This window comes from Schistocerca americana, chromosome 2 (genome assembly GCF_021461395.2).
Source record: "Schistocerca americana isolate TAMUIC-IGC-003095 chromosome 2, iqSchAmer2.1, whole genome shotgun sequence".
NCBI lineage: Eukaryota > Metazoa > Arthropoda > Insecta > Orthoptera > Acrididae > Schistocerca > Schistocerca americana.
In genome coordinates, this window is record NC_060120.1 from 789,084,790 (window position 1) to 789,111,472 (window position 26,683).

General features: G+C 37.5%; 1 protein-coding gene across 1 annotated transcript in view; it reads left to right on the plus strand.

The window, feature by feature from the left end:
- Positions 1-26,683, plus strand: part of LOC124595233 (transmembrane protein KIAA1109) — a 509,204-nt gene that overhangs the window by 301,471 nt on the left and 181,050 nt on the right. Inside the window, exons 51-56 of the mRNA XM_047133891.1 lie at positions 7,389-7,555; positions 17,734-17,965; positions 18,418-18,601; positions 21,632-21,832; positions 23,003-23,149; positions 23,236-23,344. Coding sequence (XP_046989847.1) covers positions 7,389-7,555; positions 17,734-17,965; positions 18,418-18,601; positions 21,632-21,832; positions 23,003-23,149; positions 23,236-23,344 — 1,040 coding nt within the window. The remainder of the gene's footprint in view (positions 1-7,388; positions 7,556-17,733; positions 17,966-18,417; positions 18,602-21,631; positions 21,833-23,002; positions 23,150-23,235; positions 23,345-26,683) is intronic.

The window sequence follows — 26,683 nt, forward strand, 5'->3', positions numbered from 1 at the left end:
AATGCAAGTGCCTTTGCTAACAGCACGTCATTGCCTACAGCACACCGCCTGAGCTTGTGACAATATTGGTTGGACGCTAGATGACTGGAAAACCGTAGCCTGGGCAGGAAGTCATGGGTCCAAATTGTCAACAAGGCACTGTGCAAGGTGGTAGTGGCTTCATAATGGTGTGGGCTGTGTTTACATGGAATGGACTGGGTCCTGTGGTCCAACTGAACCTCTTGGAGACTGTCTGTAGCCATTCATGGGCTTTATGTTCCCAAACAACAGCAGAATTTTTATGGATGACAGTGCCCATGTCACCAGGCCACAGTTGTTCGTGATTGATTTCAAGAATGTTGTGGACAATTTGAGCGAATGGATTGGCTACCCAGATTGCCCAACATGAATCCCATCGAGAGGTCAGTCTGTGCACAAAATCCTGCTCTGGCGACACTTCCACAATTATGGATGGCTGAAGAGGCAGCATGGCTCCGAATTTCTTCAAGAGACTTCCATCGACTTGTTGAGCCCGAGCCACATCCAATTGCTGCACTTTACATGGCAAAAGGAGGTCAGACACAAATTAGGAGGTATCCTATGGTGTTTGTCACCTCAGTGTGTGTGTTGTGGTGTGTTGTGTCATGTTTCATCAAAACTGATCTGCCCTAGAGCATTGGACAAGCAGTCTGCTATGCACTTGTTCTTGCATTCCACCTAAAAATGGCGTGTATAATGTTGGGCAGAAAAGTGAGACATACTGCATAGGAGCTTGATCACTTTTGCATTCAGCCAAAGCACAAGGACACATTTGTAATTTGCTTATTAACTGCTATTAAGTCAGTTATGACAAAACGTATCACAGCAGAAGGTTGCAGTTCAACATTGAAGAACAATGGTGCATTAATATGCCACACCAAGGAATTCCTTAGTAATGGAAGCACTCTTTTTCTTATTGCCGAGGTATTGTCTTGATAATGGAGAGCACATAAGTTTTAACAATTAAACAGTAATGAATTCTGTAGAGTTCACTCGCACACGCATTGTGACTTTCCATGACCATATCTGATTAGCTGGTTGGCCCTACAACGCTTAATATCATCTTGGTAAAAAGTTGTTTCCTGATGTGCTCAGCTATTGTGGTTGTTATGCATCTTTGTGATCATCTAAACACTAAATTGTTAGAATTTATTCTTATGTCTGTAGTGTGCTCACTCTTTCATTTCTAACATTGTTATCTATTTTGGCCTTGGATGATCCCTTTATTTATAATCATAGATCATTGTTTCTTCCTTCAATGTTAGGGTCAGTTTTGTGCAATGTGTGTCTCCATAACTTGTTTTCACATAGATTCATGAGTGATTCCATTCTGTACATTGGCACCTTGTCAATAGTGTAAAAGGGTAATGTGAATGGGTGCCGAAATTCATTTCCATTTGATGCTTGCACCAGGTTCTGCATTTTTTGGGGAAATGTAATTGATATACTTTCATGCAAAAATGTTAAAAATTCAAAGAGAAATGTTGAATCTCTTCATTAGGGGTGGTCAAGAATTCTACATCAGCACGAAGCTCTTGCACACATGTCGATATCTGTTGTCCAACTGCGCACTTCCTCCACCAACATGCCACACTGTCTGAGACTGCGGACCTGCAACATTAAATGGCAATGTAGTCACACAAGGAAGACTGAATGTTTTGTATGTGGCTTGGTTTCATATTTCCCAGCAACATAGATTACAAAGAAAACAATTTTCACTATTATTTAATTATTTTTGGCTCACTGAAAACACAATAAAAATTTATACCTGCCTCAGATTATTGGCACACTGGCAGACACAAAGAGTTTCACAGATTTTCGCCATTCAGTTTGCCATGCAATCATGACTTACTAAATTTTGTAATTTGAAAAAGATTCATTTACACTCACATGTTAATCAAAAAGTTCACGTGCATTTGCAGTCTTCTTATGAAGACTTCGAAATTATTCTCAAGGAAAACTTCATAAACTTCTGGACTTTTAAAATACAAGATTTTTCTCTTTTAAATGGAAATTACTTTGTAGATCGGTCAGTTCCTTTACCACATGCGCAGGGGCAGTTTCAACTGAAACAACAAACTGTCTCAAAAACAGCTCATAAAAAGATTGGCAGCATCCTGAAAATGTTTAAGAAACTGTTCCTGTAATTCTTTCAGTGCCCCAATGAATTCTCAAAATTCAGATTTTGTTTACTACTAGAGAGCGGAGGGAAGTGTATGATTTATTTAGTTTTTCCTCCTTTTTGTGTGTGTGTGTGTGGGGGGGGGGGGATCTGTTCCTTCCACAGTGCAACGTTATTTTTAAATGAATTCACTTTCCCTATTAAATCAGTTGTACGTTGCTTATCAGTGTGCAATCAAGTCCACTAAAAATGACATGTCTGCGATCCCATTTGGATCTCTTAATTTTAGTTCCTACTTTCCTATTCCCTCCAGAAATTCAATAATAGTGCATCTGAAATCAAAAAATCATTCCAATCATGCCCCTCAACTTAACCATTGTACTTCGCAGTAATGTATGTTGTCTCCTTACAATTCATTCAATTCCATCAAAATCTTGAAACTGATAGTGTAATAATGTGTGGGACTCCAGAAAATTTGCTGTTCATGTGCCCCAAGCCTGCAAATTTAGCACAAAGTTCTTATTGATATACAAAGCAATGAACTCTTTAAAAATCATCTGTTGATCATTGTAATTTTTTACTCTTTCATCACCAACTAAATCTTTATTCTTTGTACCTGGTGTTGAAATGCTGCGCTTTTGCAAATTTGCGATATCTGTCATAATGTGACAACATAATAGATACTGAGAATTCACATCTTTCTCTTCAAAAAATAACTGTGGTTCACATTCATTTGTAAAGGCCTTTGAGTCGCTAGAACGCCTCTTTTTATGCAACCAGCTACTGGACCTTTGAACTTTCTTTATACCAGGGGTGACTAGTGAAACAGCGCTGTTATGACAGTTCTGCCGAACTGAAGAAAGTCATGCTGACCGAAGCATGCCGCACCAAATGCCAGAAGAAACAGTGTTAGATTGCACTGCTAAATGAAATATCACACTGGACAAAGTGTACGAAGTAGTAATGAGCTATGCCAAGTCCTGGACCACATGCATGTGGCGCATTGTGCATTCATGAAGTTTTGAATATGGTATCTGTCCTTGATCTACATGATCATTTATTATAAAAAAAATGGCACAAAAGAGGAGTCGTTAACCAAGAGAGATAGAATTACTGTGATAAAGTTTTGGAATGGACTAATGGACTGCACATTCTATTTCCAGGGAATTTGAGCATATGCGTATCACTAAAGGTCTGACAAGAAAATGGCGTCCTAATTATTCTCACAAAATTGTCACTTATTGTTCATAATGACCCTATAAAATCTCTTTTCAAAACCTTGAACATATTTAAAGTTCTACAGAGTGCTGTTATAAGTTTCCAGAAAATAGTGACATAAAATATTACTAATATGAAATGAAACCACTGGTATTCACTTCGGGGGGACTAGAAAACCTAAATTATCTGTGTAAGAAATGGTAGCTACTAGTGAATATAAAACCTAATGCAATTTTATCAGATGCTTTTCTTATTTCTTTTTCCAGAGAACTTACAATAGTGTAAGTAAATAAGGCACATGGCATTTAAAAGTAGTATTGCTCAATGCTTCTTATGAACATAGGATTTCTTTGTTCTTGTTTTTATTTATGTTTCACACAGCATTGCAGTATTATTTTACAGAAATTCTAGTAGTTTCTGATTACTTTACAACCACTTTTCATAGCAGATTTAAAAGGTAACTGACCTCTCCCACAGTCTGTTACTGCTCAGGTAGGCTTATGTATTTTTCAGGCTAAGTAGATAACCATTGTTGGTACATAAAAAAGTCATGTACTGGTAGTAATTTAAATACACTGACACTTGGGTTGTGTCATAATTTCATGTGCACTAATTAAGTCTTTTTAATAAGTAGTAATTGTCACATGTAAGTAGCTTTTGTTGTTTACCACACATTAGTGTTGTGTTAAAAATTGTGTGATTTTCATATCACGGTAATTGAGAAGGGGGCCAAAACATTTTTACAGTCTACAGATTGGTAACTATTCATATAACTGTGGTCTTTTTTGTCACTTAATAATGGTATATGCCATGTGTTATACATCTTTTGGGTCTAAAGTGTGTAAATTTTAATTGTGTTAGTTGGCCCATTTCCAAATTATTTGTAACAATCCTGAAATGTTTGAGATGTGGTAGGGAAGTTAATTTTGGGATGGAATGCAACTGTTGTGATAGATAGCTTCGTGAGAAGGGGTATTGTGGCATATGAAGCACAAGAAACAGAGGGAAGGGATAGATTGCTACTCACTATGGTGTAACAATGCATGCAAAACCCTAATTTGGGTGCGACGAATTGATATTGTGGTGAATGGCATGTCCCGATTGTGAGAATAGGTTGTTCTGTGCTACGAACATATATCCGTGTCTTACGGAACCAAAGATTTTGTTTTAAAGACTCTTTGTGCAGGAAATGGAGGGATCGGACATGTCAGAGGAGATTGTATTGTTGTGAGACACCATTATGGTATATAGTAAATATTGAAGTAGTATTTTGCACACAATAAAATCCAATAGCTAACATCAAGTATTCAAGATGTGTATATCTCCATACTGAAATTAGTTAATTATCACAGTAGAGATATTACAAGATGTAGATCACTCGGAGGTGAAGTTTGGAATGATAGTGTGAACCTGAATTTTCCATGCTCAGAATTCATCAAGAGATTATCTCCGAATCAATAAAATTTAACTTGCTAAATTATTAGACCTATCGTCAGACTCATGAAACAACATAGCACACAGCTGTGCCAAACGATTTGCGAAGCGGGTAAAGGTTTCAGAGAATTCAGGTGGAGCAGATAATGACGAGGAATTTCCGTGAGTCGCCACTGTGGAAAACATCTCTTGCTCTCGTGGTATTTAAAATGAAATATTTATATTTTCCAGGTTTTCAGGAGCGTAAAGATAAAACGAAATAAGGAACTAAGCTAAACCAACTAAAACCAAATCTAAACCAATAATTAAAATAAAAACACACACAAGGAATATTTATTTATAACAATAAGTAAAGAATATTTTTAATTAACTGACAAATAATAATAATAATAATAATAATAATAATAATAATAATAATAATAATAATATATTAAATCACCATAAAAATGACATATTAAGTTGCAAACGGGCATGACTGTTATGATTTAGCTTCCAGCCAAAGCCTTCTTCAGAAAAGAACCACACACACACACACACACACACACACACACACAAGCAACCACATTTCATGCACACATGACTGCCATCTCTGGCAGCTCGGATCGGAATTTAGTTGTCACACTAAAGGAAAGCAGCTATCTGGATTTGGGGGGGGGGGGGGGGTGTCAGAAAAAGAGATGAGCAGAGAAGGGGAAAGACACTTGGGTGCATTGGCAGAAGGTGCACACAGTGAGGGTGAGGGTTACTATAGGTTGAACCTGGGATAATTTCAGGAGCAGAGAATGTGTTGTAAGGATATCTCCCATCTGCACAGTTCAGAAAAGCTGGTGGTGGAAGGGGGGATACACATGGTCCAGGTTGTGTCAAGCATGTTATGTTCAGCTGCACGCTGTGCCACAGGGTAGTCTACTTTGCTTTTGGCCACAGTTCGGTGGAGGACATTCATTCTGAGGGACAGCTGGTTGGTAGTCATACCAATGTAAAAAGCTGTGCAGTGATTGCAGCAGAGCTGGTATGCGACATGGCTGCTTTAACAGGTGGCCAGGCCTCTGATAGGGGAGGATAAGCCATTGAAAGGATTGGAATAGGAGGGTGGCTTGGGCAAGTCTTGCACCTGTGTCTTCCACAGGGACATGATATCTGTGGCAAGTGGTTGGTTTTGGGAGTAGTGTAGGGACGGAATAACTGAGGTGTTTTGAAGGTTGAGTGGGTGACAGAGCAGCACTTAAGGCAGTGTGGAAAGGACCATGGATAGGATGTCCCTCAATGAAGGATGTGGTTCATTTATTCCAGTTCGGGGTGGTATTGGTTCATGAAGGGGGAATTTCTTTGTAGCTGGTTATTGGGGTGGTCAGAGGATTGAGAATGTGTGGGGAAATGACAAAGGAGATGTTTATGGACTAAATCTGGGTGATAGTGCCTGTCATTGAAAGCCTTAGTGAGACCTTTAGCATACTGGGCAAGGGAGCTCTTGTCAGTACGTCAGATATGCCATCCCGTGTGGCTAGGCTGTATGGAGGGATTTTTGGTGTGGAAGAGGTGACAGCTGTCAAAGTGCAGGTACTGTTGGTGGTTGGTTGGTTTAATTTGGACGGAGTGGGGATGGAGCCATCAGAGAGGAGGTGGTCAGCGTCCAGGAAGGTGGTTCTCATGGGAGTATCACTGTAGTCATTGTGCAAGGCCACCAAGTATTTTAAGGGTGAACTCTGTTTGCAAGCTATCAATATTAAAAGAAGTAATTATAACTAAAATGTTGAGCTTGAAAGACTGAGCGACAAAAAGATTAAAGTAAATTTATTGCATGAAAAAATTAGAGTGTTAAAAATTAAAATCAGTAAACTACTGACTTGTTTATAAGAATCACAGTGTGGTGAAACATTGTTGAATCAGAGTAAAATATTGTGGGCAAAGAATACATCCCACACAGCTTACAAATAAAATACAAAACTTCTTGTTTGGGTACCATTTTTCAAAGTATATTTTTTTAAATTATAAGAATAGTTTCTGATTGGGGCAGTGTGGAAGGTGAGAAAACAGAGAAAAAGCATCTTTTTGTGATTCAAGAAAGCTTAAGTTCATAATTTATCGCAGCTCAAAAATCTGTCTATAGCAGTGGACAGAGAGAGGAACTACACCATGTACTAAGAGAAATGGAAATGCGCCACCAGATGTTGGATGATACCAAATCCAAACACCTGCAGTAGGATAAATACTTTAAACTACAATTCTTGAAACACAGAAGTACTAATACTTTATAGATTCACTCTCTGCTGTTAACTGGATTTCAGTTTGGTAGGATCCATTTGTATTTTAAAAATTATACAATAGTGGAAGAACACAACAGATTATTTTAAACAGAATTTACAATAAATATTCACTGTAAAAGAATTTATATTACTTCCCATTGTTGATATGTATAACAGTGGAACACTGACAGTAATAGAGATCTTACTTCTTTATTTATTCACTTTTCTTTAAAATTGTTGAGCCAGTAGCTCTTTTATTTACCCAATGTAATGACAATGTTACTTATTAATGATATGTTTCAGCTCTGTCCATTTCATGTTGTTTAGGAAAAAAAGATTTTTATTTCCAGGTTTTCAGTGCCAGCTGATGTATCAGAAGGATACAAAGGAAATAGAAAGTACGACTTACTGATGGAAGCAAGGGCCAATGAAGATGTAGAGAAAGGCCTTGTGAATGGTGGTTCTGAACACTTGGCAAGACTAACACCTGTACAGCAGGACAGAATGAGAGAACTGAGTACGTTCCTGCTTATATAGTGAATGTTATTTTATGCACTTCTCTTTTGGCAAAATGTAGATTTATGTAAGCATCCAATTAGAGTCTTCTCTTTTTGCACCTAAAAAAGAAACTTGAAACCACACCTCAGAAAAAATACTTAAGTTTACATTTGATTGCTTGCTTGATTAAATAACTTCTGTGAAATATTAGAATGAATGTTATTTTTTGCACATAAAATAGAAACTTAAACCATAAAAAAAAAAAAAAAAAAAAAAAAAAAAAAAAAAAAAAAAAAAAAAACATTAGTTTACTTTTTATTGCTTGATTGATTAAATAACTTGTGTGAAATAATAGAATGAAAATAAGAATCCACATGAAGGTGGAAGTCGTAGAAGAGTAATCTTTTGAAAGTTGAGCCTCGAAACAGGAAAAGCTGTATATACTCGATACATATGAAAGTGTGTCTTACCTTTCTCCTCAAGAAAAATTGTTGATATTCTAGAGCTTAAGGTGTATGAATCTTTCAAAAGTAATTAGCTACTTTTAATATGTGAGTGCTCACATTAAATCAAGCATCATATGATGATATCTTCTTGCAAGGTAACAATTTTTTGTAATAGTGTCACTGTTCATGACACATAAACCAACTGAAGTATGATCCATAACTTCTTAAGTGTTTTGCAGCATTGTGGGTACTTTAATTTGTCCAGGTAGTGTGGGATATAGTGTCACCATTAACTTTCTGTTAACCTGATGATACCTATTCCATTCTTTCATTACACAGCAGAAGTTTTATAGCAATATTGTGATAAGGAAAGTTGCTACTCACCATATAGCGGAGATGCTGAGTCGCAGATAGGCACAACAAAAAGACTGTCACAAATATTCAGGCTTTCAGCCAGTAGGGCATTCTTCATAATTAGACGACAAACACACACATACACACTCATGGAAATGCAGCTCACACACACAAATTTTATGTTAGATATAATGCTGATTGATAGTTAATTGTGTAACATATGTATAGAATGCTATATAATGTAGTAGGAAACAGTTCTGCTTAGACAGAAATAAAAGTGTTTGTTGCAGCAAGAAACAGGTCGTGAAGAGTCGAACTAGTGTTAAAGAAGGTCAGTACTATCTAACACTGAAAAGAACCACATAATGATGAAACAGGAATAACTGGAGCCATGTTGTGTGTGTGCGTAGTTACAGATTTTAGTGTTTCAGCAGTTAGCAAACAAAAACTTCTCTCATGTCCAAAATTGTGTTGATATTCTTTGGTGGTAAATGTACTAGTGTGGTATGAATACAGTGTGTCAGTCTGTAAATACCCAATATTTGTTGCAAATAAGAGCTTATTGTATATAACTACATTCTTCTGCAAGCTTCAGTTTTGCCAAGTTATGCTTTGTAAAATTGCTTCTTAATTTTTGCTAAGGATCTGTTAGCTGATCTCCAGTAAGGATATAGTTGGATGTTTTCGAATATTGTATATTTTTAATGCGGACACAGATCGTCCTATTGCCACCAGTGATGAACATGCTATTGCAAGCAGTTTGTACACTATGCAATACTACCTTCTGCAGTTATGTCTCCAGAAGTTTTTCATTTGTTAATAATTATGGAACATCAATATAGTGTGTTTAAGTTTTTAATTTTTCAGTGTATTAAAGACACCATTATTTGGTGATTAGTGTAGGATACATTCAGTATATCAGCACTGTACAGTTACTGATTTAGCCTGAAATTAAAATTTTGAGAAAACTGGAGGATTAAGTGTCAGTGCTGTGTCTATGAGTGCATTTAGAATTTTGCTTTCATAAACAGTTATGTAAATAAGAGATTTGAAGCATATTAAAATGTTTCTTGCTTGTACAAATATAAGCTGTGTGTATTTACATAACTGGATTTGTCGGTGTTGGCTTTAAGGAAAGTAAAACAACATGAAAAGTACATAGTTCAGCTCTCGCAAACAGACGTACTTCTAGGCTTCATTTTAATGCTGGAAATAATCAAAGTCTTGTAATTTAACATTCCTTTATACCTGCTGGTTTGTTTAAGATAGGGTGTTTTTAAAATTTTTGGACCTGATTAGTGAAGTGTAACAAGTGTGAATGTTGCCATACAAGAAGAGGCCAGACCCTGAGGCCAACTGACTTCAGTGAGTTTCAGCATTCTGGTTGGGACCACTCGAAAGTAACTCCTGTGAAAGAGTTTTCAAAATAATCAAGGTCAAAGGTCATGTAGTGGGATCGATTTTGGAACTGGTGGAATGGTTTGTAAGGCTGTCATAGTAATGAAATTTTGCTTATATGTGGTAGACACACAACCTAATAGTTCCTGGGAAATTAAAGAATTAGTAATTTTGATCAAGATGTACTTGAGGAGGGAAAGGCTTGTAAACTGAGACTGTGGTCAAGTACTATAAAGCCTGAATTCAGATCACGCTGGAGTTCATTCCCCACATCTTACCATATTTTTTTGCTCTGTAGTGAAAGAATGCCATAAAATTTAATTATTATGAAAAGGATAGTTGCTACTCACCATATAGCAGAGATGCTGAGTCACAGATAGACTCAACAGAAAGACTGTCACAAAATAAGCTTTCGGCTAAGGTCTGTGTCAAAGACTTGTATACTGCGACCATGGCCTAGTACTATAAAGCCTGAATTCAGATCATGCCTGAGTTTAATCCTCATGTCTTACATATTTTGGCCAAAAGCTTATTATGTGACAGTCATTTTGTTATGACTATATCTGACTGAGCATCTTGCTGTATGATGAGTAGTAGCTATCATAATCTTGTTGCATTCTATCCTGGATTTTTTTTGTTTGAAATTGAATTATTGTTATTTTTATTAGAATATATTCTGTAGAGAACAAGGAGTGGAGAATATATATATATGATTGCAGTATTCCTAGTGTATCTTTATATATGATTGCAATAGAGCTGATGGACACAGTCTTAATGAAATTGAGTTTCATTACTAAAAGCAGATAAGTTAACATTAAGTTTTAATACAAATTTAATAAAATAGAAAATAGTCTTGTGTTGCAAGGGGGGAGGGGGGGGGGGGGGGTGTTTTGTCATGAAATGAAAATAAAATTTGTAACAGCATTCAGCTTCTTGAGAGTAAAAACTATTGCAAAAAATATCAACTGAACATATACATCTATTGGGAACAGGTACAAGCAGAGGACAAAAAGGTGAAATTTTTTTGTTAGCAAAATTTCTGTTTTGTTAACCAGTAGAGCTCACTTCCTGCCAAAATTGGAGAAGAAAGTAGTGCCAGTTTAAGGCTGAGTCGATCCAAGCTGCCACACAGACACCAAGCTGAGAGGGATGCCAGAGTTGCCACAGCTGAAAGATTTTTATACAGGACATACCACAAGTTGTAGGGACCACTTGGGGTGCCAAGCTGAGAGGGGCTTCCCAAGAGCAAGACTTATATATAGTGTGTATCACAAGTAGTAGCAAAAACTGACGCAGGTGAAAGTGTACAAGGAGAAAGGGGAGAGAAGGGGCACCAAATCATAAGTCATTTGCGTGGAAAAATATTTTCAAACTACCCGTGGAAGAAAGACTCTTATATAGGTATTGAGGAATATAAGATACAATAGGAAAAAAATCTGGGAAACTTACAGATAAATCAAGAGAGTAACAAAATAGGAAAAGACGAGCTCTGTCTCTAGTTAGCATTTCTGTAGCAGCTACAGGTTCAGTGTACAGGTAACAAGTTCTATGCTATCCTTACCCTGGTAACAAAAAACTTAAACATATGTGTAAAGATTTTGGCAATGATGACCTAATGCTTGTAGTTGGAGGAGCTGGAAACAGTTTTGCTTGTTTGGTATGGAACATAAAATATAGTATTAGGTGTGACCCGGACAAAATAGTGTTATCCATTGTACCCCCTTTAAGTGTGGGTTTTATTGAGGTCCTGTGACGCCAAGACCAGCCCTGGATTAACGCTACTGTTAAGTGAGTAAATACGGAGCTGTGCAGCTTCTTTGCAATGGCTGTCAGACTTCATATCATTGTAGTTTCTTTGGTTGCTGCAGAGAGGTTCACTTCTTATGACCTACAATTGAATAGGAGTGTTATAGACAAGTCATCAGATCTATTGGCAGGAAATGTAAGTGGTCTGGAGTCTACCAGTACACAAATGCAAACCTCTGCACTTATTAGGCTCAGATGAGACTAATGTCTTAGTCCAAAACTAGAATTCAGATGGACAGTATTACAGGAAATTAAACTGACAAAGACTCCCAGTTCATCACATAAGAGTAGAGGGAAATAGGAAATTGACTTGCTTCAACAGTATATTAGGGGAGTAAAAAGTAAAGCAAGTTTTTTTGTTTGCAACAGCTTAGTCATTTGAAAAAAACTGATGTCAATCTTTTGTCTCAATACCATATTAATGCAGCCATAGAAAATCTTAAAAGTGCGTAGTTATAAATTAGCTAGATATTCTTTTCTGGACAAGGAAGAAGCTGTTAAGTCATAAAATTAATGTAAATTTTTAAATATTAAATTATGTTTACATCAGGATAGAGAACTATGTTAATGTTAGACATTGTAATAATTGCTATTCTTACTGTGTTCTGAGTAATTGAGAAACATCACTGAAAAATTTCTATCCCTTATTGTGCTGTCCACACGCAGAAAGAAGGAAATGTTGATTTGTGGTCTCATTCATGTAAATGTCTTAGGGGAATCTTACAGGAAAAATGAGCTACAGATATTATTAGCGACTTACAATTTAGTATCAATCATAAATTTTCCTACTTCAGTGTAGTAGTATGCTAATTTCTCAAAAAAAAAAAAAAAAAAAAAAAGTGGGGGGGGGGGGGGGGGAGGTTGGAAATATATTGTCAGATCATTGTACTCAGCAAGACATATTACATTATTTAGATATACATACTGTCTGGAAACTCTCTACAAAAACAATGAGTGTGTTTAATCACAAAACAAATGAAAAATTAGAGAAAGCTTAAAAATGTTGCTCTAAATACAACATATATGTTAAGAAGCTTATAACCATTGTTCAAAGTAGTTTTCCCATAAACAAAAGTAATAATTGTGTAATACTAAGTTGTCTTTAAAAAACTGTGGATCATTATCTTAAAAAAAAACCTTGGATCACTACAAGTATTAAATCAGTGCATGATGAAAAATGAAAATCTATAAAATAGCCAGAATTATGGATCCTGGAGTGCTTTCGTAGTATAAAGTGGACCGTAACATTCTAAGAAAAGTACTCCGGCATACGTATACCTTGTCAGAAATTGACTGGTCGGACAATGAAATCCAATCAGTACGAAATATTGTTAAGAGAGGAACAGAGTGAAATAAAGTATAGATAGTGACATTATTTTTATTAAAGAAAGTAGGAACAGTATGAAAGATGGTTCATGTGTTGCATTATGTTTGATAATTACTATTTAAAAATAGATGGAGACTTTAATTCAAGAACTTGAGAAACTATAGAGGAAATGTGAAATGAAAATTTCTCATTCATTCTTATCTGAAATAAGAAAGATGTTAATAGTGTTATAATAAACCCAATTAGAGAGAAAGCAACACAAAAAATTGTTCATACATTTTTCAAATAATTATTGAATGGTTCTCTGAAAATTGACTTTCACAGAATTCTGAGAAAGCTGATTTCTTCTGGGCAGTGGCTTCAATTTCATAAACAAATTATTATTTAAATACTGGTAGCCTGTACAAAAGCATCTAGTTTTAAATGTTGATGCATGAGTAGTACTGAAAAATATGTTAATTTACATGTTATTGTGAATATGATTTATTTGTCTCATAATATATGTATGCTAAACATTTGATTTAGAGTACAGGAGACAAGTCAAAATATGGTTAATACAATTTCACTGTTATAAAACTCATGTATAATGACATGGAGTTATATTTAAACATTAATGTAACTTTTTTATGAAACGATACCTTTACATATTCACACAAAAAGACAATAAATAAACTACATCCTGCTCAAATATTCAGTTCATCATTCATGAAATCTTCAGCAGAATAGCAGCATCTCTGAACCAGAGTATAGCTTTCTTTTCAGTGAATCTAGAGCCATTGGTTTTTTATAAATTTTCATTCCCATATCCTAGGGAGTCTGAGCATGTAAGTTTAAATGATGAGATGGAGCATAAAATATTCTTTTTTCTTGAATTATAAGTGTGATCAAAGCAGTTCTCCCTGCATAGTTCTAAATTGGCATGCAGAAAAATGGGGAGGGGGGGGGGGGTTACTGCTAATAATTTCAGATTTTTAAATAATGAGCAACATGATTCATTGCTATATATATATCCTGTAAACTGACTCATTCCATATAATTTTGTTAAAAAAATTGTTAAAATTATTTATGGAACATGTAAGTAACTAACGACTCTTAAAAGTAATATTAAGTATTTGATGGTATCTGCAATAAGACACTAAAATGGTGTGATCATGTAATATGTAATGTCCTTAGCTACAAGCCTAATACATAATTAATTCAGAATATTTTTCCATAAATATTGAAATATGCCATTCCCAGCAACTCTATAGAAAATCCTTGATCAGTTAATATTAAAGGGTTGTCATCCACCTTTGCAATAATGGGACCAGTAGTCAATCACACTTGCCAAAGTGGCAGAGTGGCAAGACACTAGGCTGACATTTGGGAGGACAACAGTTCAAATCATCATCCAACTCTCCAGATGTAGGTTCCACAATTTCCATAAATAGTGTGATGTGAATTGCAGGATGATTCCCTTGAAACGACATGTTTGATGTCCTTTCCCTATCAAAGTATGTGTTCTGTCTGTAGTGACCTCATTTGTGATACTTTAAGCCTCGTTAAATCTTAATGCTCTTGTACTTTCTTAATCTATCTCAATTTGAATTTCAAAAGGTCTGCTCTGCCGAGAGAGCTATTTCTACATTCTCTCAGCATATAAAATTTTTAAGAGTTGAAATTTCAGTTTCGATCTTTTGCAACTTATTTATGGCATTTAGTTGTAGCATCCATAATGCTTCAGCATATGCCTCGTTTATTACTTTTTAAAGAAACAGGTTACTGAAAGTTGCGCTAGGATGTTAACGTAGTACAAACAGGAATGCTACATTGTATTGTCAGAGTGGGAAAAAATCACAATAGTTGTTCTGTAGGGTTAAAGTTCTTTACTGATTACACACAAATTCAGTAACTGTAAAGAATTCCACATTTTGGGCACATGGAAATCTGTAAGTTAACCTTTTTTTCCCATCCAATTTTTGAGTCATGATGCCCTATGGGATAATATTCTGGGGTAACTTCTCACATAGGCAGAAAGTATTCATTGAACTCAAGAAAGTAGTTATCATCATGTGTTTGAGAATAGGAAATATATTCACATATCTTTTATAGAAGGAGAAATTAATTTGCACTTCTCCATAGGGAATGTAACATTTATGTAGAATGGCATGAAGTGCCCGGCTTTAAAACTCTGCATTGCATAGTCTCTTTTCTTTGTTTTTTTTTTTTTTTTTTTCTAATATTTTCAACCAAAAAGTGCTTGCCATCACAGTAACACTGTACAAATTTCTCATGTGACTATATATAATACATACTATAATAATTTGTCCCACTGAAACTAGACATGTCCATAATTAAAATTATGGAATTGGAAAATAAAGTGAGAAAACCAGACTTTGAGACAGTGAAGATAGGTGAGAAAGTATAGGAATGTAGTCAACCATAATACCAAAAGAAATTATACATTTTGGTCCTATAGAATCAGTCTTCATTATAAGACAAGCAGAGTGAAAGAGTACAGAAAGAAGATTCCGTGCCCTGGTCTTTGAAACCTTTTGAATCAATTGTTTATCACCTTTCTCGTGATACCATTGGGCTCACGTATATAGGGTGCTTGTAAACAAATAGTACAAATGCTGTGACGTGATTACTTGTGCTAAATACTATGTCAAACAGAAACACATAAGGGTAGTAGCTATCCTTGACTATTGATGGTTCAAGTGATTTCAAGTGACAGCTTTCAAAAATTAAAGAGGAATTGTGTGAATAATTTTTTTTAGGAACTTTATTGCCTTTGAAGATGTTACATACAATTGCATGCACAACATGGCCATGATGTAAACATGAATGCATTGCAGTGTCACTGTCACTAATACTACCATTTCTTGCATACAGATTTTTACATTTTATGACCTGCCTTTCTTACATAGTTGTTCATAGGTGACAGGTCTTGTTTTGAACAAACAGGAAATGAGTCTTTGTTCATAGAACTGTTCTTTCAACTCCTGCAGCCTTTCTGTGGAGGTGTCGATTGCTGGGGTGCCTTCTACTTCTACAAGCTGCTGTATGATGTAGTTTGTGTAAGCGCTGGCAGGTTGATAGACGCACAAACAAACACACACAAAAAATTCAAGCTTTCGCAACCAACGGTTGCTTCATCAGGAAAGAGGGAAGGAGAGGGAAAGACGAAAGGACGTGGGTTTTAAGGGAGAGGGTAAGGAGTCATTCCAATCCCGGGAGTGGAAAGACTTACCTTAGGGGGAAAAAAGGACAGGTATATACACACACACACACACACACACACACACACACACACACACACACGATGTGACTTACCAAACGAAAGTGCTGGCGGGTCGATAGACGCACAAACATACACACAAAATTCAAGCTTTTGCAACCAACCGTTGCTTTGTCAGGAAAGAGGGAAGGAGAGGGAAAGACGAAAGGATGTGGGTTTTAAGGGAGAGGATAAGGAGTCATTCCAATCCTGGGAGCGGAAAGACTTACCTTAGGGGGGAAAAAGGACAGGTATAGACTCACACACACACACATATATATATATAAAAAAAACAAAGATGATGTGACTTACCAAATGAAAGTGCTGGCAAACCTCTGCTTCATTTTTTGCCACATCTTTTGAACCCATTATACAGACGACAAAGTCATTTTCTTGCATTAATTTCGTCTGAGACTTATTAGGTCAATTAAAGTAGACAACACAGTGGTCACAGGTGGTATGGAAATAGCTAACAGACTGAATAATAACTGTATCAGTGTAGTAAAAAACTTAAAATTGGAAAGAAATAGTAAAAACAAAGATGAGGTGACTTACCGAACGAAAGCGCTGGCAGGTCGATAGACACACAAACAAACACAAACATACACACAAAATTCAAGCTTTCGCAACAAACTGTTGCCTCATCAGGAAAGAGGGAAGGAGAGGGAAAGACGAAAGGACGTGGGTTTTAAGGGAGAGGGTAAGGAGTCATTCCAATCTCGGGAGTGGAAAGACTTACCTTAGGGGGAAAAAAGGACGGGTATACACTCGCGCACACACACATATCCATCCACACATATACAGACACAAGCAGACACATATATATATATATATATATATACCATGAATAACATTGAATATCATCATAATATTTAATATGCATGGCCTACAACTATGTTCATGATTTACATAATCATAATTACAAAATGATAAACAAATTTCATCAAAAAATAAAAACAGCTTGTACAGTTAGATCCTTTTACAATATGCTGTATTTTTAAATCAAACTTGAGTCACAGAATTGCACTTTCGTTTTATGTAGCCTGTCTGTTGACATGTTGACTGTTGAAGGTTTTTGCTACTCCAATACAAGGTGCTTAGTTTAGTTTTATTTTCATGTCCCATGACTGTGGAAAGTAACAGAAAGTTCACAGAAGTGCTTCATTTTCTCTGTGGAAAAAAAAGCCTACAGGGTGTCCACTTCCATAACTGGATTTCTATGTTATCTATCCCATTTTGCACAGAGTGTTTCCTTACAGCTTCTATACCTACAGTTTTGGACCAACTTTAAACAATTTTGTCATTCACATCATTTTTTTCACATTGTTTGTTTACCATAAAATAGTACTGGATATTTTGTGTACATTTACTACAACAATTGTGATCCTCATTTACATAATTACAACTATACCATGAATAACCTATTTGATCAAACATTAGAAATCACTTGTGCAATTTGATATTTTTTGAATATGTAATCTCTCTCTCTCCATCTTCTTTCCATCTCTCCACGCCCACCTTTCCTTCCATACTTTGGTGTGATTTCCTTGTTCATTGTGCAGTTTGTATTTAACAGCTTTTTTTTAATAACACACTCACACCTACAGATGTGGTGACTGGTGAAAGGACTCGTCTTGTAGTGTTTGGTGTGGCAAGGATTCACCGTACCCGCCTCCTGGCAACTCTGAGTGGACTGAAGTTAGAAGCAGAGATAACCAGTCTACATGCAAGTCTGACATGCCGTAAAAAGTCTCGTCCTGCAAGCTTTGAATGTTCTTTAACTGGGCACGTTGGTCGTACAATGATAGTACTGCTTGAAGGTGTTGCTCCAAGTCAGCAGTAAGTTCTCATAATATTTCTGTCAATGATTCAAGCTGTGAAAAATGTAGTGACCATTCAAATGTTTATTATTTGTGAGTGGTCTGAATCTTTTAAAATCAAAGTCTTATGATCAATAATCCATGATTGATACATGAACTAAGTGAATTTGAAATGCACGTGGAGAGATACATTCAAATAAGCTTTGGTTTGATTCTTCCAAATCATTTGTATGATCAGAATAGTGAAATAAGACATAAAAGCATATCATCCTGCCTGTGTTCTCATTTGTAATATGAATTTTAATATTACACTGAAAAATCTTTAATGTTTTCACAAATTGTTGATCTGTCATAATATTACATCTTCCACTACAAAATCTCACATTCAACATCTGGTCAGGCATAGGTAGGTGCTTGTCATCATATGTTTCAGATACCTGTCTCACTGTGAAATACCTTTCTTGCTTCTAGGACAGTGGTGAAAGTGACTGTAGGAAAGTCTCAGGCACTTTACTCAAGCATTTCTCGACGCTCAAAGGACAAGAATTCTGGTTTGCTTACAGTGGGGGCTGTAAATATTGACATCCCACAACATCCTGTAGCATTGCATGGAATGATGACTAGAGGAAGCAAGCAGCTTTCTTCTACATTACAGGTAACAAGAGGCTTTGTTTTTTAATAGTCAAGATAAGGTGCCTAGGAGCAGTAATTTCCTATACTGAAAATGAGTAGTACTGATTGTTATTCTGTCCCTCTGGAGATTTTGTGCAAAGAGCTCAGTTGTTCTATATGGATTTCAAAATCGGTGGCTTTCAGATGGTTAAGATTCATATTTGCCTAAAATTTGTGTGTGTAACATGATCACATTTCCTACATATTTCATTTTGACAGACAGTAACTTCGAAGGCCTTTTCTCAGTACATGAAATCTCCTTTACTTATGATGTCATTTTATACATATATAAGATACTAGGGTTACCCGTACCCTAATGTAACTGCTATTTACATCTACCTGTAAACGCTACCAATCACAGGGTGACGTGTAATGAAAGTATGAAATATACCATGATGCTAAAGTAAATGCTATTTACATCTGCCTGAGTTGTTGTTGTTGTTGTTGTTGTCATCGTCGTCTTCAGTCCAGAGACTGATTTGATGTGGCTCTCCATGCTACTCTATCCTGTGCAAGCTTCTTCATCTTCCAGTACCTACTGCAACCTACATCCTTCTGAGTCTGCTTAGTGTATTCATCTCTTGGTCTCCCTCTACAATTTTTATTCTCCACGCTGCCCTCCAATACTAAATTGGTGATCCCTTGATGCCTCAAAACATGTCCTACCAAATGATCCCTTCTTCTAGTCAAGTTGTGGCACAAATTTCTCTTCTCCCCAATTCTATTCAATATCTCCTCATTAGTTATGTGATCTACCCATCTAATCTTCAGCATTCTTCTGTAGCACCACATTTCAAACGCTTCTATTCCTATCTACCTATACACACTACCTATACACACTACCAATCACAGGGAGACGTGTGATGAAAGTACGTAATATGCTATGATCATTTTCTTCCCAGTCCTATTCCTTTTGATAATAGCTAATGATTGTGAGAGTCCAGATTCTCTAATTGTACCACTGTGATCATCAGACAGGATAGGTTTACAAACAAATAATGTTTTGTTAGTCATATAGCAACATGAGCTCTGAGAATTTTCAATGTAAAGCTGTGCTATGCATATCCACATCCAGATGTCATTGGGTTGGGAGGCCCCCCCTCATTACAGATGGTGGGCGTTCTAGGCTGGGCAGACTGGTAAAGCAGGACAGGCGGCGACTGTGACAGAACTAACATCAGACTGTAATGCTGGGCAGAGTACAAATGTGTCTGAGGGGCAGAGTACAAGTGTGTCTGAAAACACTGTGCACCAAACACTCCTAACAGTAGGCCTCCGCAGCCTATGACCCGTGCATGTCCCAATGTTAATGCCGTGACATTGACAACTACGACTGAAATGGGAATGTTGACGCCAGTGGCTTAGCATTCCAAGGTCTGAGGAATCCCTATACCTTTTTCATCATGCCAGTGGGAGGGCATGAATCCATCATCTTCCAGGGGACCAGCATCTTGGTGTGAAGACAAGCTGCTGGCAGCTCAATTATGCTTTGGGGAACATTCATGTGGGCATCCATGGGTCAAGTGGATTTCTTGCAAGGTACCATGATGACCAAGGAATATCGTACACTGGTTATAGACCAGATACACCCTATCATGAAGATCATGTTTCCCAATGGCAGTGGCATATTTCAACAAGATGGTGTGTCACCTAATGAGACAAGGAGTGTGATGGAGTGGCGAGTTCCAATTGATATGCTGCCGCCCCCCCCCCCCCCCCCCCCCCCCAGCTTTCCAGATCTGAACCGGATTGAACATATCTGGGATGTGATTGAACATGGCGGTGAGCTCATCTCCCCTCCCCCTCCCCCTCCCCATCCCCATCCCCTTCCCCTTCCCTTTCCCCCTGCCCTGGAGGATTAGGTGACTTGTTTGTGCAAATGTGGCCATCTCCCTCCAGCAACTTACCAACGCATCATTGTTTCCATGCCACAGCGTGTAGCCACTGTTGTTCATACCAAAGGTGGGCATACCAGCTATTAGGTAGAAGGTCATAATGTTCTGGCTGATGAGTGTATATATACGTATACTTTGCCCCGAGGTTATTAAAAATTTAGAAATATTGAAACATGGAAAATATTATGGGGGAATCATTGGATACAACATTTTCTTTTCTCTGTCTGCTAGCCCTTCTTTATGTTTTCCTCCTTCCTTCCCCTCACTTCCCCCCTCTCCCTCCCTCCTCCCCCCCCTCTCTCTCTCGCTCTCTCTCTCCCCCCCCCCTCCCCCCCCTCTCTCTCTCGCTCTCTCTCTCCCCCCCCCTCCCCCTCCCTCCCTCCCTCGTACAAGTACCCCCATCGACACACACACACACACACACACACACACACACACACACACACACACACAAACTACTACTACTGCTGCTGCTGCTGCTACTACTACTACTACTACTACTACTACTATTACTACGTTTACTCTTCCCCTACTTATGTTTTCATGTTATCACACTGTGGATTGCTGGTATGCAGCAACACATACTTGATAAAGCTGTGTATGTACTTACAAAACAAGCAACACAGCAAGCAAACGTGATCTGAGAGAAATCTGCAATTGGCTGTCATCTGGCCCCTACCACTCGACTTGCTGAAAGTCAATCATAAAGATGTTTTGATTGAAATATTATCTTCCTTTTTCTTTTTGGCTCATTTTTAGTTTTTCTATTTCTCTCTTTCTTGCTTCACTTTACATGTTAATATTTTTGTGTTTGTTTGTTAACTGTTTGTGCTATGTAAAGTTTCATGTTTGTCTCTTTTGATCCACATACATGTGTGAACTCTCTCCCCTTTCCATCTTAAGTGATTTTCCATGCTTACTCCGAACCATTCGTTGTGATGCGCATGTTCCTCTTATCTATTTTAGCATAGTCTGTACTTATCATTTTTGTTGAACTTCATGTGATACCTGTAGAGTATTTGTTAAATTGCATTAACCATCATTTTCAGTGCAGTTAAGTAGTTACATATATGATAGTAGGCATCGTTTTATATGAATTTTCTCATATAACCTTACAGGAGTTGCGTGTGACAAGAACTTCTAGTCGTATAAGCCGGGGAACTGCAGGAGTGGATGAACCTGACTGCACAAACCAGCATTCCCCACGGCACATGCACACCACATGGCAGGCTACAGCTCAGCAGCCACCCTCATATAAGAGCCAGACAGAGTCCAGTTTGTTGCAGCCTCTTGTGATGCAATTTTCTATTGTGCTACAGGTGATTATACAGCACATTCATATATCATGACAAGATTTTCATACACAGCTGCTACTTACCTTGCAGTAGCAGTGGTTGATATAAGTGCACATAAATGATGACATAGATGCTATCTTTTGAAAGCAGGGTTTTGTTCACCTGGCAGAAGAAACATTTGTTTGAAAGGTAGCATTCAAGTCACTTTTCACATACCTACATCTTCTGCCAACTAGAAAATATAAGATTTCTCATGTCTTCCTTTATTACAGTTACATTTTGGAGATCCTGTTACTCCTTAACTAAAAGACCAAGTCAATATTGCTTCTTGCCCCTTTCCGCCTCGTTTCAAATCCAATTAAAATCCTAGGTGTAATTGTTGCTAAAAACTTAATTTTGTGGGGTGTTAATTCAGAAGAGGTGCTTTACTAATTATTAAAAAATTATTATTTTGTATATATTTAATAGCTTTTATAATGGTGCACAATAGAAATCTTTACTATTCATTGCCCCATCAGAAACTTGCTGATTCTGTTTCATTGATCTTGCTATGCATTATTGATTCCCCCAACAACACACTGCTTATGCCAGCCATATTGCTGAGTTTCTATTGTATTCTGTGATAAGTAAAGACAATGTAGGACAGCAGCTGTGAAAATGATAGCCACCATTCCTCTTAATGTTGAAGTTATTAATGATATAGAATTTTTAAATTTACATTTCTTCCAGTATTTAGAAAATGAAGAAGCATCTGTGCATATTATGACACAACAGTTATGCAGATAGAAAATAACGAATATTATGCAGCTTGGTAAGGAGGGTATAAGATACTAAGTTCTAGATGAAAACAGAAAAAAGTTAGTCTCACTTCATAACAAACCCCCTGTTTTTCCTATTACAAATTTGTTATTACATTTTATAAATGAAACTGTGTAATCTTTTCCAGAATAATCACATGGAAATGTACCTTTCCAGACTCTTTTTCAGTATATGACACACAATATGCAATATTTATGTGGTATAAGGCACATATTTGTGTGTCTTACACCACATTGACTGTGGAGTAAACAGTTATACAGAAATTGCAATAATTGACCATTACATCTACAAATGCTATATTTGTCAGATTGTTTATTAATGTGTGTCATATTTGCTTGTATGTTATGTAAAATGTGTGTCTGTGTTTTGTTTTAGAGTTTGAGTATTACTGCCGCCTTGTTGCCATCACTGCAAGCCCAGTATAAGATGGATCGAGTTAACAGCACAGGTATTACAGGAAGCAAAGCAAAATTCACTGTAGATCTTCCACATCACACCTTAAGTTTCACTACCAAACTCCAGGTTGGTTTTACATTTTAAGAGATTATTTCATTGTGTTTATTATTTGTTACACAGCCCGATATTGTGTGTTCCATTCATCTTTTCAGGTAACAGAGGCTAATCTGCCATCAGAAGCAAGTATTGAACTGCCAAAGGTTCATGTCTCAGCCGAATATGTGCAAGATGGTAACAATGCTGGGGAGGCACAGTTTGCAGGTAATTTTCCTTGCCACATTCTAACAGTACTGTCAATTTCACTAACACATTACATATCTCTTACAGTTTTCCGGTTAACTACATACACTGCCGGAAAAAAATGCAACACCCTCAAGGACCAAGTTATTTTATTGACAAGAGAGGTGACAGGTATTTCGTCATTGCAGGAGTATATGATAACAAATTCAGACCAAATGAAACACACGTCACAGTAAAGGGTGCCCAAACAGTTACATCAGTTACCCAAATGGCATTATGCTCTAGATTGTCCCAAGCATCTTGCACCATTTGTTGCAATTTGGCATTGATTCTTGCTTCATTGTGTCGATACATGTTTATTTGGTGAGAGAGTTGGTAACCGTAGTGGCTAGGGCACTAATTCTATGCCATGAAGAGCATGCCGCATTGCAGTGGCCGTATGTGGATATGCTTTGTCCAGCTGAAAAGCCACATCACCTTCCTGTCAAAGAAATGGCTGATGCTTCTCCCCTCCCCCCATACTCAGACACACCATGAATCCTGGGGTGGGGCCTGTGTATCATGGGTGAATGCACTTTGAAATAGGCTGTTCGCCAGGTCTATGCTGTACATGTGTGTATCCAACTCTCACATACAGACAAGACCTGTTCTCATCACTGAAGACAACGAGGCACTATTGCATTATCCAGTCAACTCTTTCACAACACCAGAGTAGCCATGTTTGGCGGTGTCCAGATCTCAGTAGTTGTGTGGCCAGAGGCACACAGGATTTTGATCTTGCTGCAAGCAGATGGTACCCAATGGTCCCTGATTGCCCAGCAGGTGCAACACATGCCTAGATTTCTCCCCTGGATGAAAACTGGTGTGTTGCCACTGCTCACACAATGCGCTGATCTTGACGGACATCCAGAACAGTTCTGAGAATGTTTCACAGACCACTGTTGAAAGCAGCGTCATACCATCAATACATTGTGCCCAACAGATGCAGCAATCTGTAGATACATCCATCCAGCTTCTCGAAGGACCACAGTGTGTCCCTGTTTAGATGGCTGAAGTTGTTCAACAGGATTATGTATTTGTCAATAGGGTGCAGTTGTGCCCTAGAATGAATGTTGCACGTACTGTTCATCTCAGAACTCAGCACAGCTACTTCCTGTAGAGTCCAAACAGAGGACGCACTGACAGGCCTCCTGAGCACCATCTGATCACAGATGACTGTGACAAATGAATCACTATCACTACAGCCCCTCAGTATGCACGTATTACACTCTGGTTGCCACTGACCACAGTCCTTGAGGGTGTTGTATTTTTTTTCCGACAGTGTATCAGTGATGTATCCTGATATTATTTGCATCTGTCACTGATATTTGGCCAGAAAACTGTACAGCCATCTTCTTGTTTCTTGATTTTATCTTCAGATAGCAAAATTTAATGTGTGTGACAAAGTACTATTATGCATGAGAATATTTGCCACCAATTGTATGAAAACAGCAGCATCGTAGAAATCAAACAATGGAAAATCCAGGGTGGAATGTAACAATACCAGGAAGGAAAGTTGCTACTCACAGGGTGTATACGACCCGGGACAACCGGGAAATCCGGGAATTTTTTCATCCAGGAGAAAACCGGGAAAAACCCGGGAATTTTTCGGAATTTCGGGAATTTTTCATTGTTTTAGCTTTCAGTTAAGTTTTTGTAATTTTGACTGCAGAATTGATTCTATAGCAAAGAATGTTATTGTATCCTGCTACTGGAGAATGATACTGCAGCAATAAAATATAAACGAGAGGGAAAAAAATAAAACTTTAGTGGCAAAGGAAATGTGCAATTTACAACAACAAACAACCGTGCACGCACAAGCGTCTGCAAATAGCAAAAATATGTCAAAGGACGTAGGGCGAAGACTGTAATTCTTCGTAACAATAAACTGCTTGCTATGAGCATGAGGTCACAACTGTTCACATTAGGTTCGTTTGACCAATTGCCAGCGGTCTGTTGCGCATGCACATTTGACTTGCGTATAAGCAGTACCTTCTCCCGCTACTTGAAGTTTGGCTGTTAGCTGTATCGGTAGTAGCAGCAAGCAGCCAGATGCAAACGAGAAAATTTTTTCTCGCGCGCGCTAGCTGCCCGATTCACGCTTGCACAGAGTTGTCTGAGTTGTAGTGGGGAGGAGGTTAACCTCCGCATGACCCATGTTTACGTAAAGTGAATTCGCTGCTTCTCTTCGTGTACTGCTCCCACGTCAAATGCAAACAAAACGGATTTCTGTGGCTGGGAGCTATTAAGTGAATTAAAATACATTCACATAATTACGGAGGGCAAAAATATATTATTAATTTCAGTTTTCTGATTTTATTTTATTTCCAAGTTAGTAGCAGTCAAGCATTAATCGCCTTGCAAAACAGTGAAGTTATTTTTGCAAGTTTGCTAAAGAAATTTGGCTTTATTAATCTTTCCGCCAAGGCGTTCATTTTACAGTATTGGCTACTTCCAACTGTTCGCTGAATTTCAAGTGCACGTTATCATCTTCTGCCATATATGGCATTATGCCATAATAAAGAACCAAAAATGAGATCGTAGAATACTAGTACTCCAAGAAAATTTACATCCCTAAAACCACACTGAACAGCTTAATATTCATTGTGAATCTGGAAAAAGCCAATTTGCACATCGAGCCGAATTATGCATTTTAGTATGGTTTACGAAATTCCGATGCTCTTGGAGTATCCTCTGATGCACTGTTTCTTTTATGGTGTAATGTAAGCTCTCTTAGTGCTTTATACACATGAACATACGGGCTTCCTACACCACTGCAGTTGCACACGCACAATTATGCCTGTTTTCTGGTGCTCTCTGGCAACTGGTAAATCGAACCTATTTCTAACAGTCTCCGAATAGTAATGCGAACGGTGGTTAGAAAAGCGTCACTTTCAAAGTAAATTTCTTTTTACGCAAGATGAATTATGTTACGTGTGAGAAAGTGGGATGGATATCTAAATCACAGAGCGTTCGAAACTGAACGGTTTGAGGACCAGCCACTTACAAGAATTTCGAGCCGAGACATTTATGTCATAATTTTAAATTTACTGGCACATTTGTGTGATGTGTCTTAAAGTATAACACACGCAAAAAAATATCAATATAACATGTGAAAGCTTAGCTTCTGTTGTAGCGTGTTAATCTTAGAGACATAACATTATATGTGAAAACTTAGCTTTTCTTATAATAGAGGGAAACATTCCACGTAGGAAATATATATCTAAAAACAAAGATGATGTGACTTACCAAATGAAAGTGCTGGCAGGTCGACAGACACACAAACAACCACAAACATACACACAAAATTCAAGCTTTCGC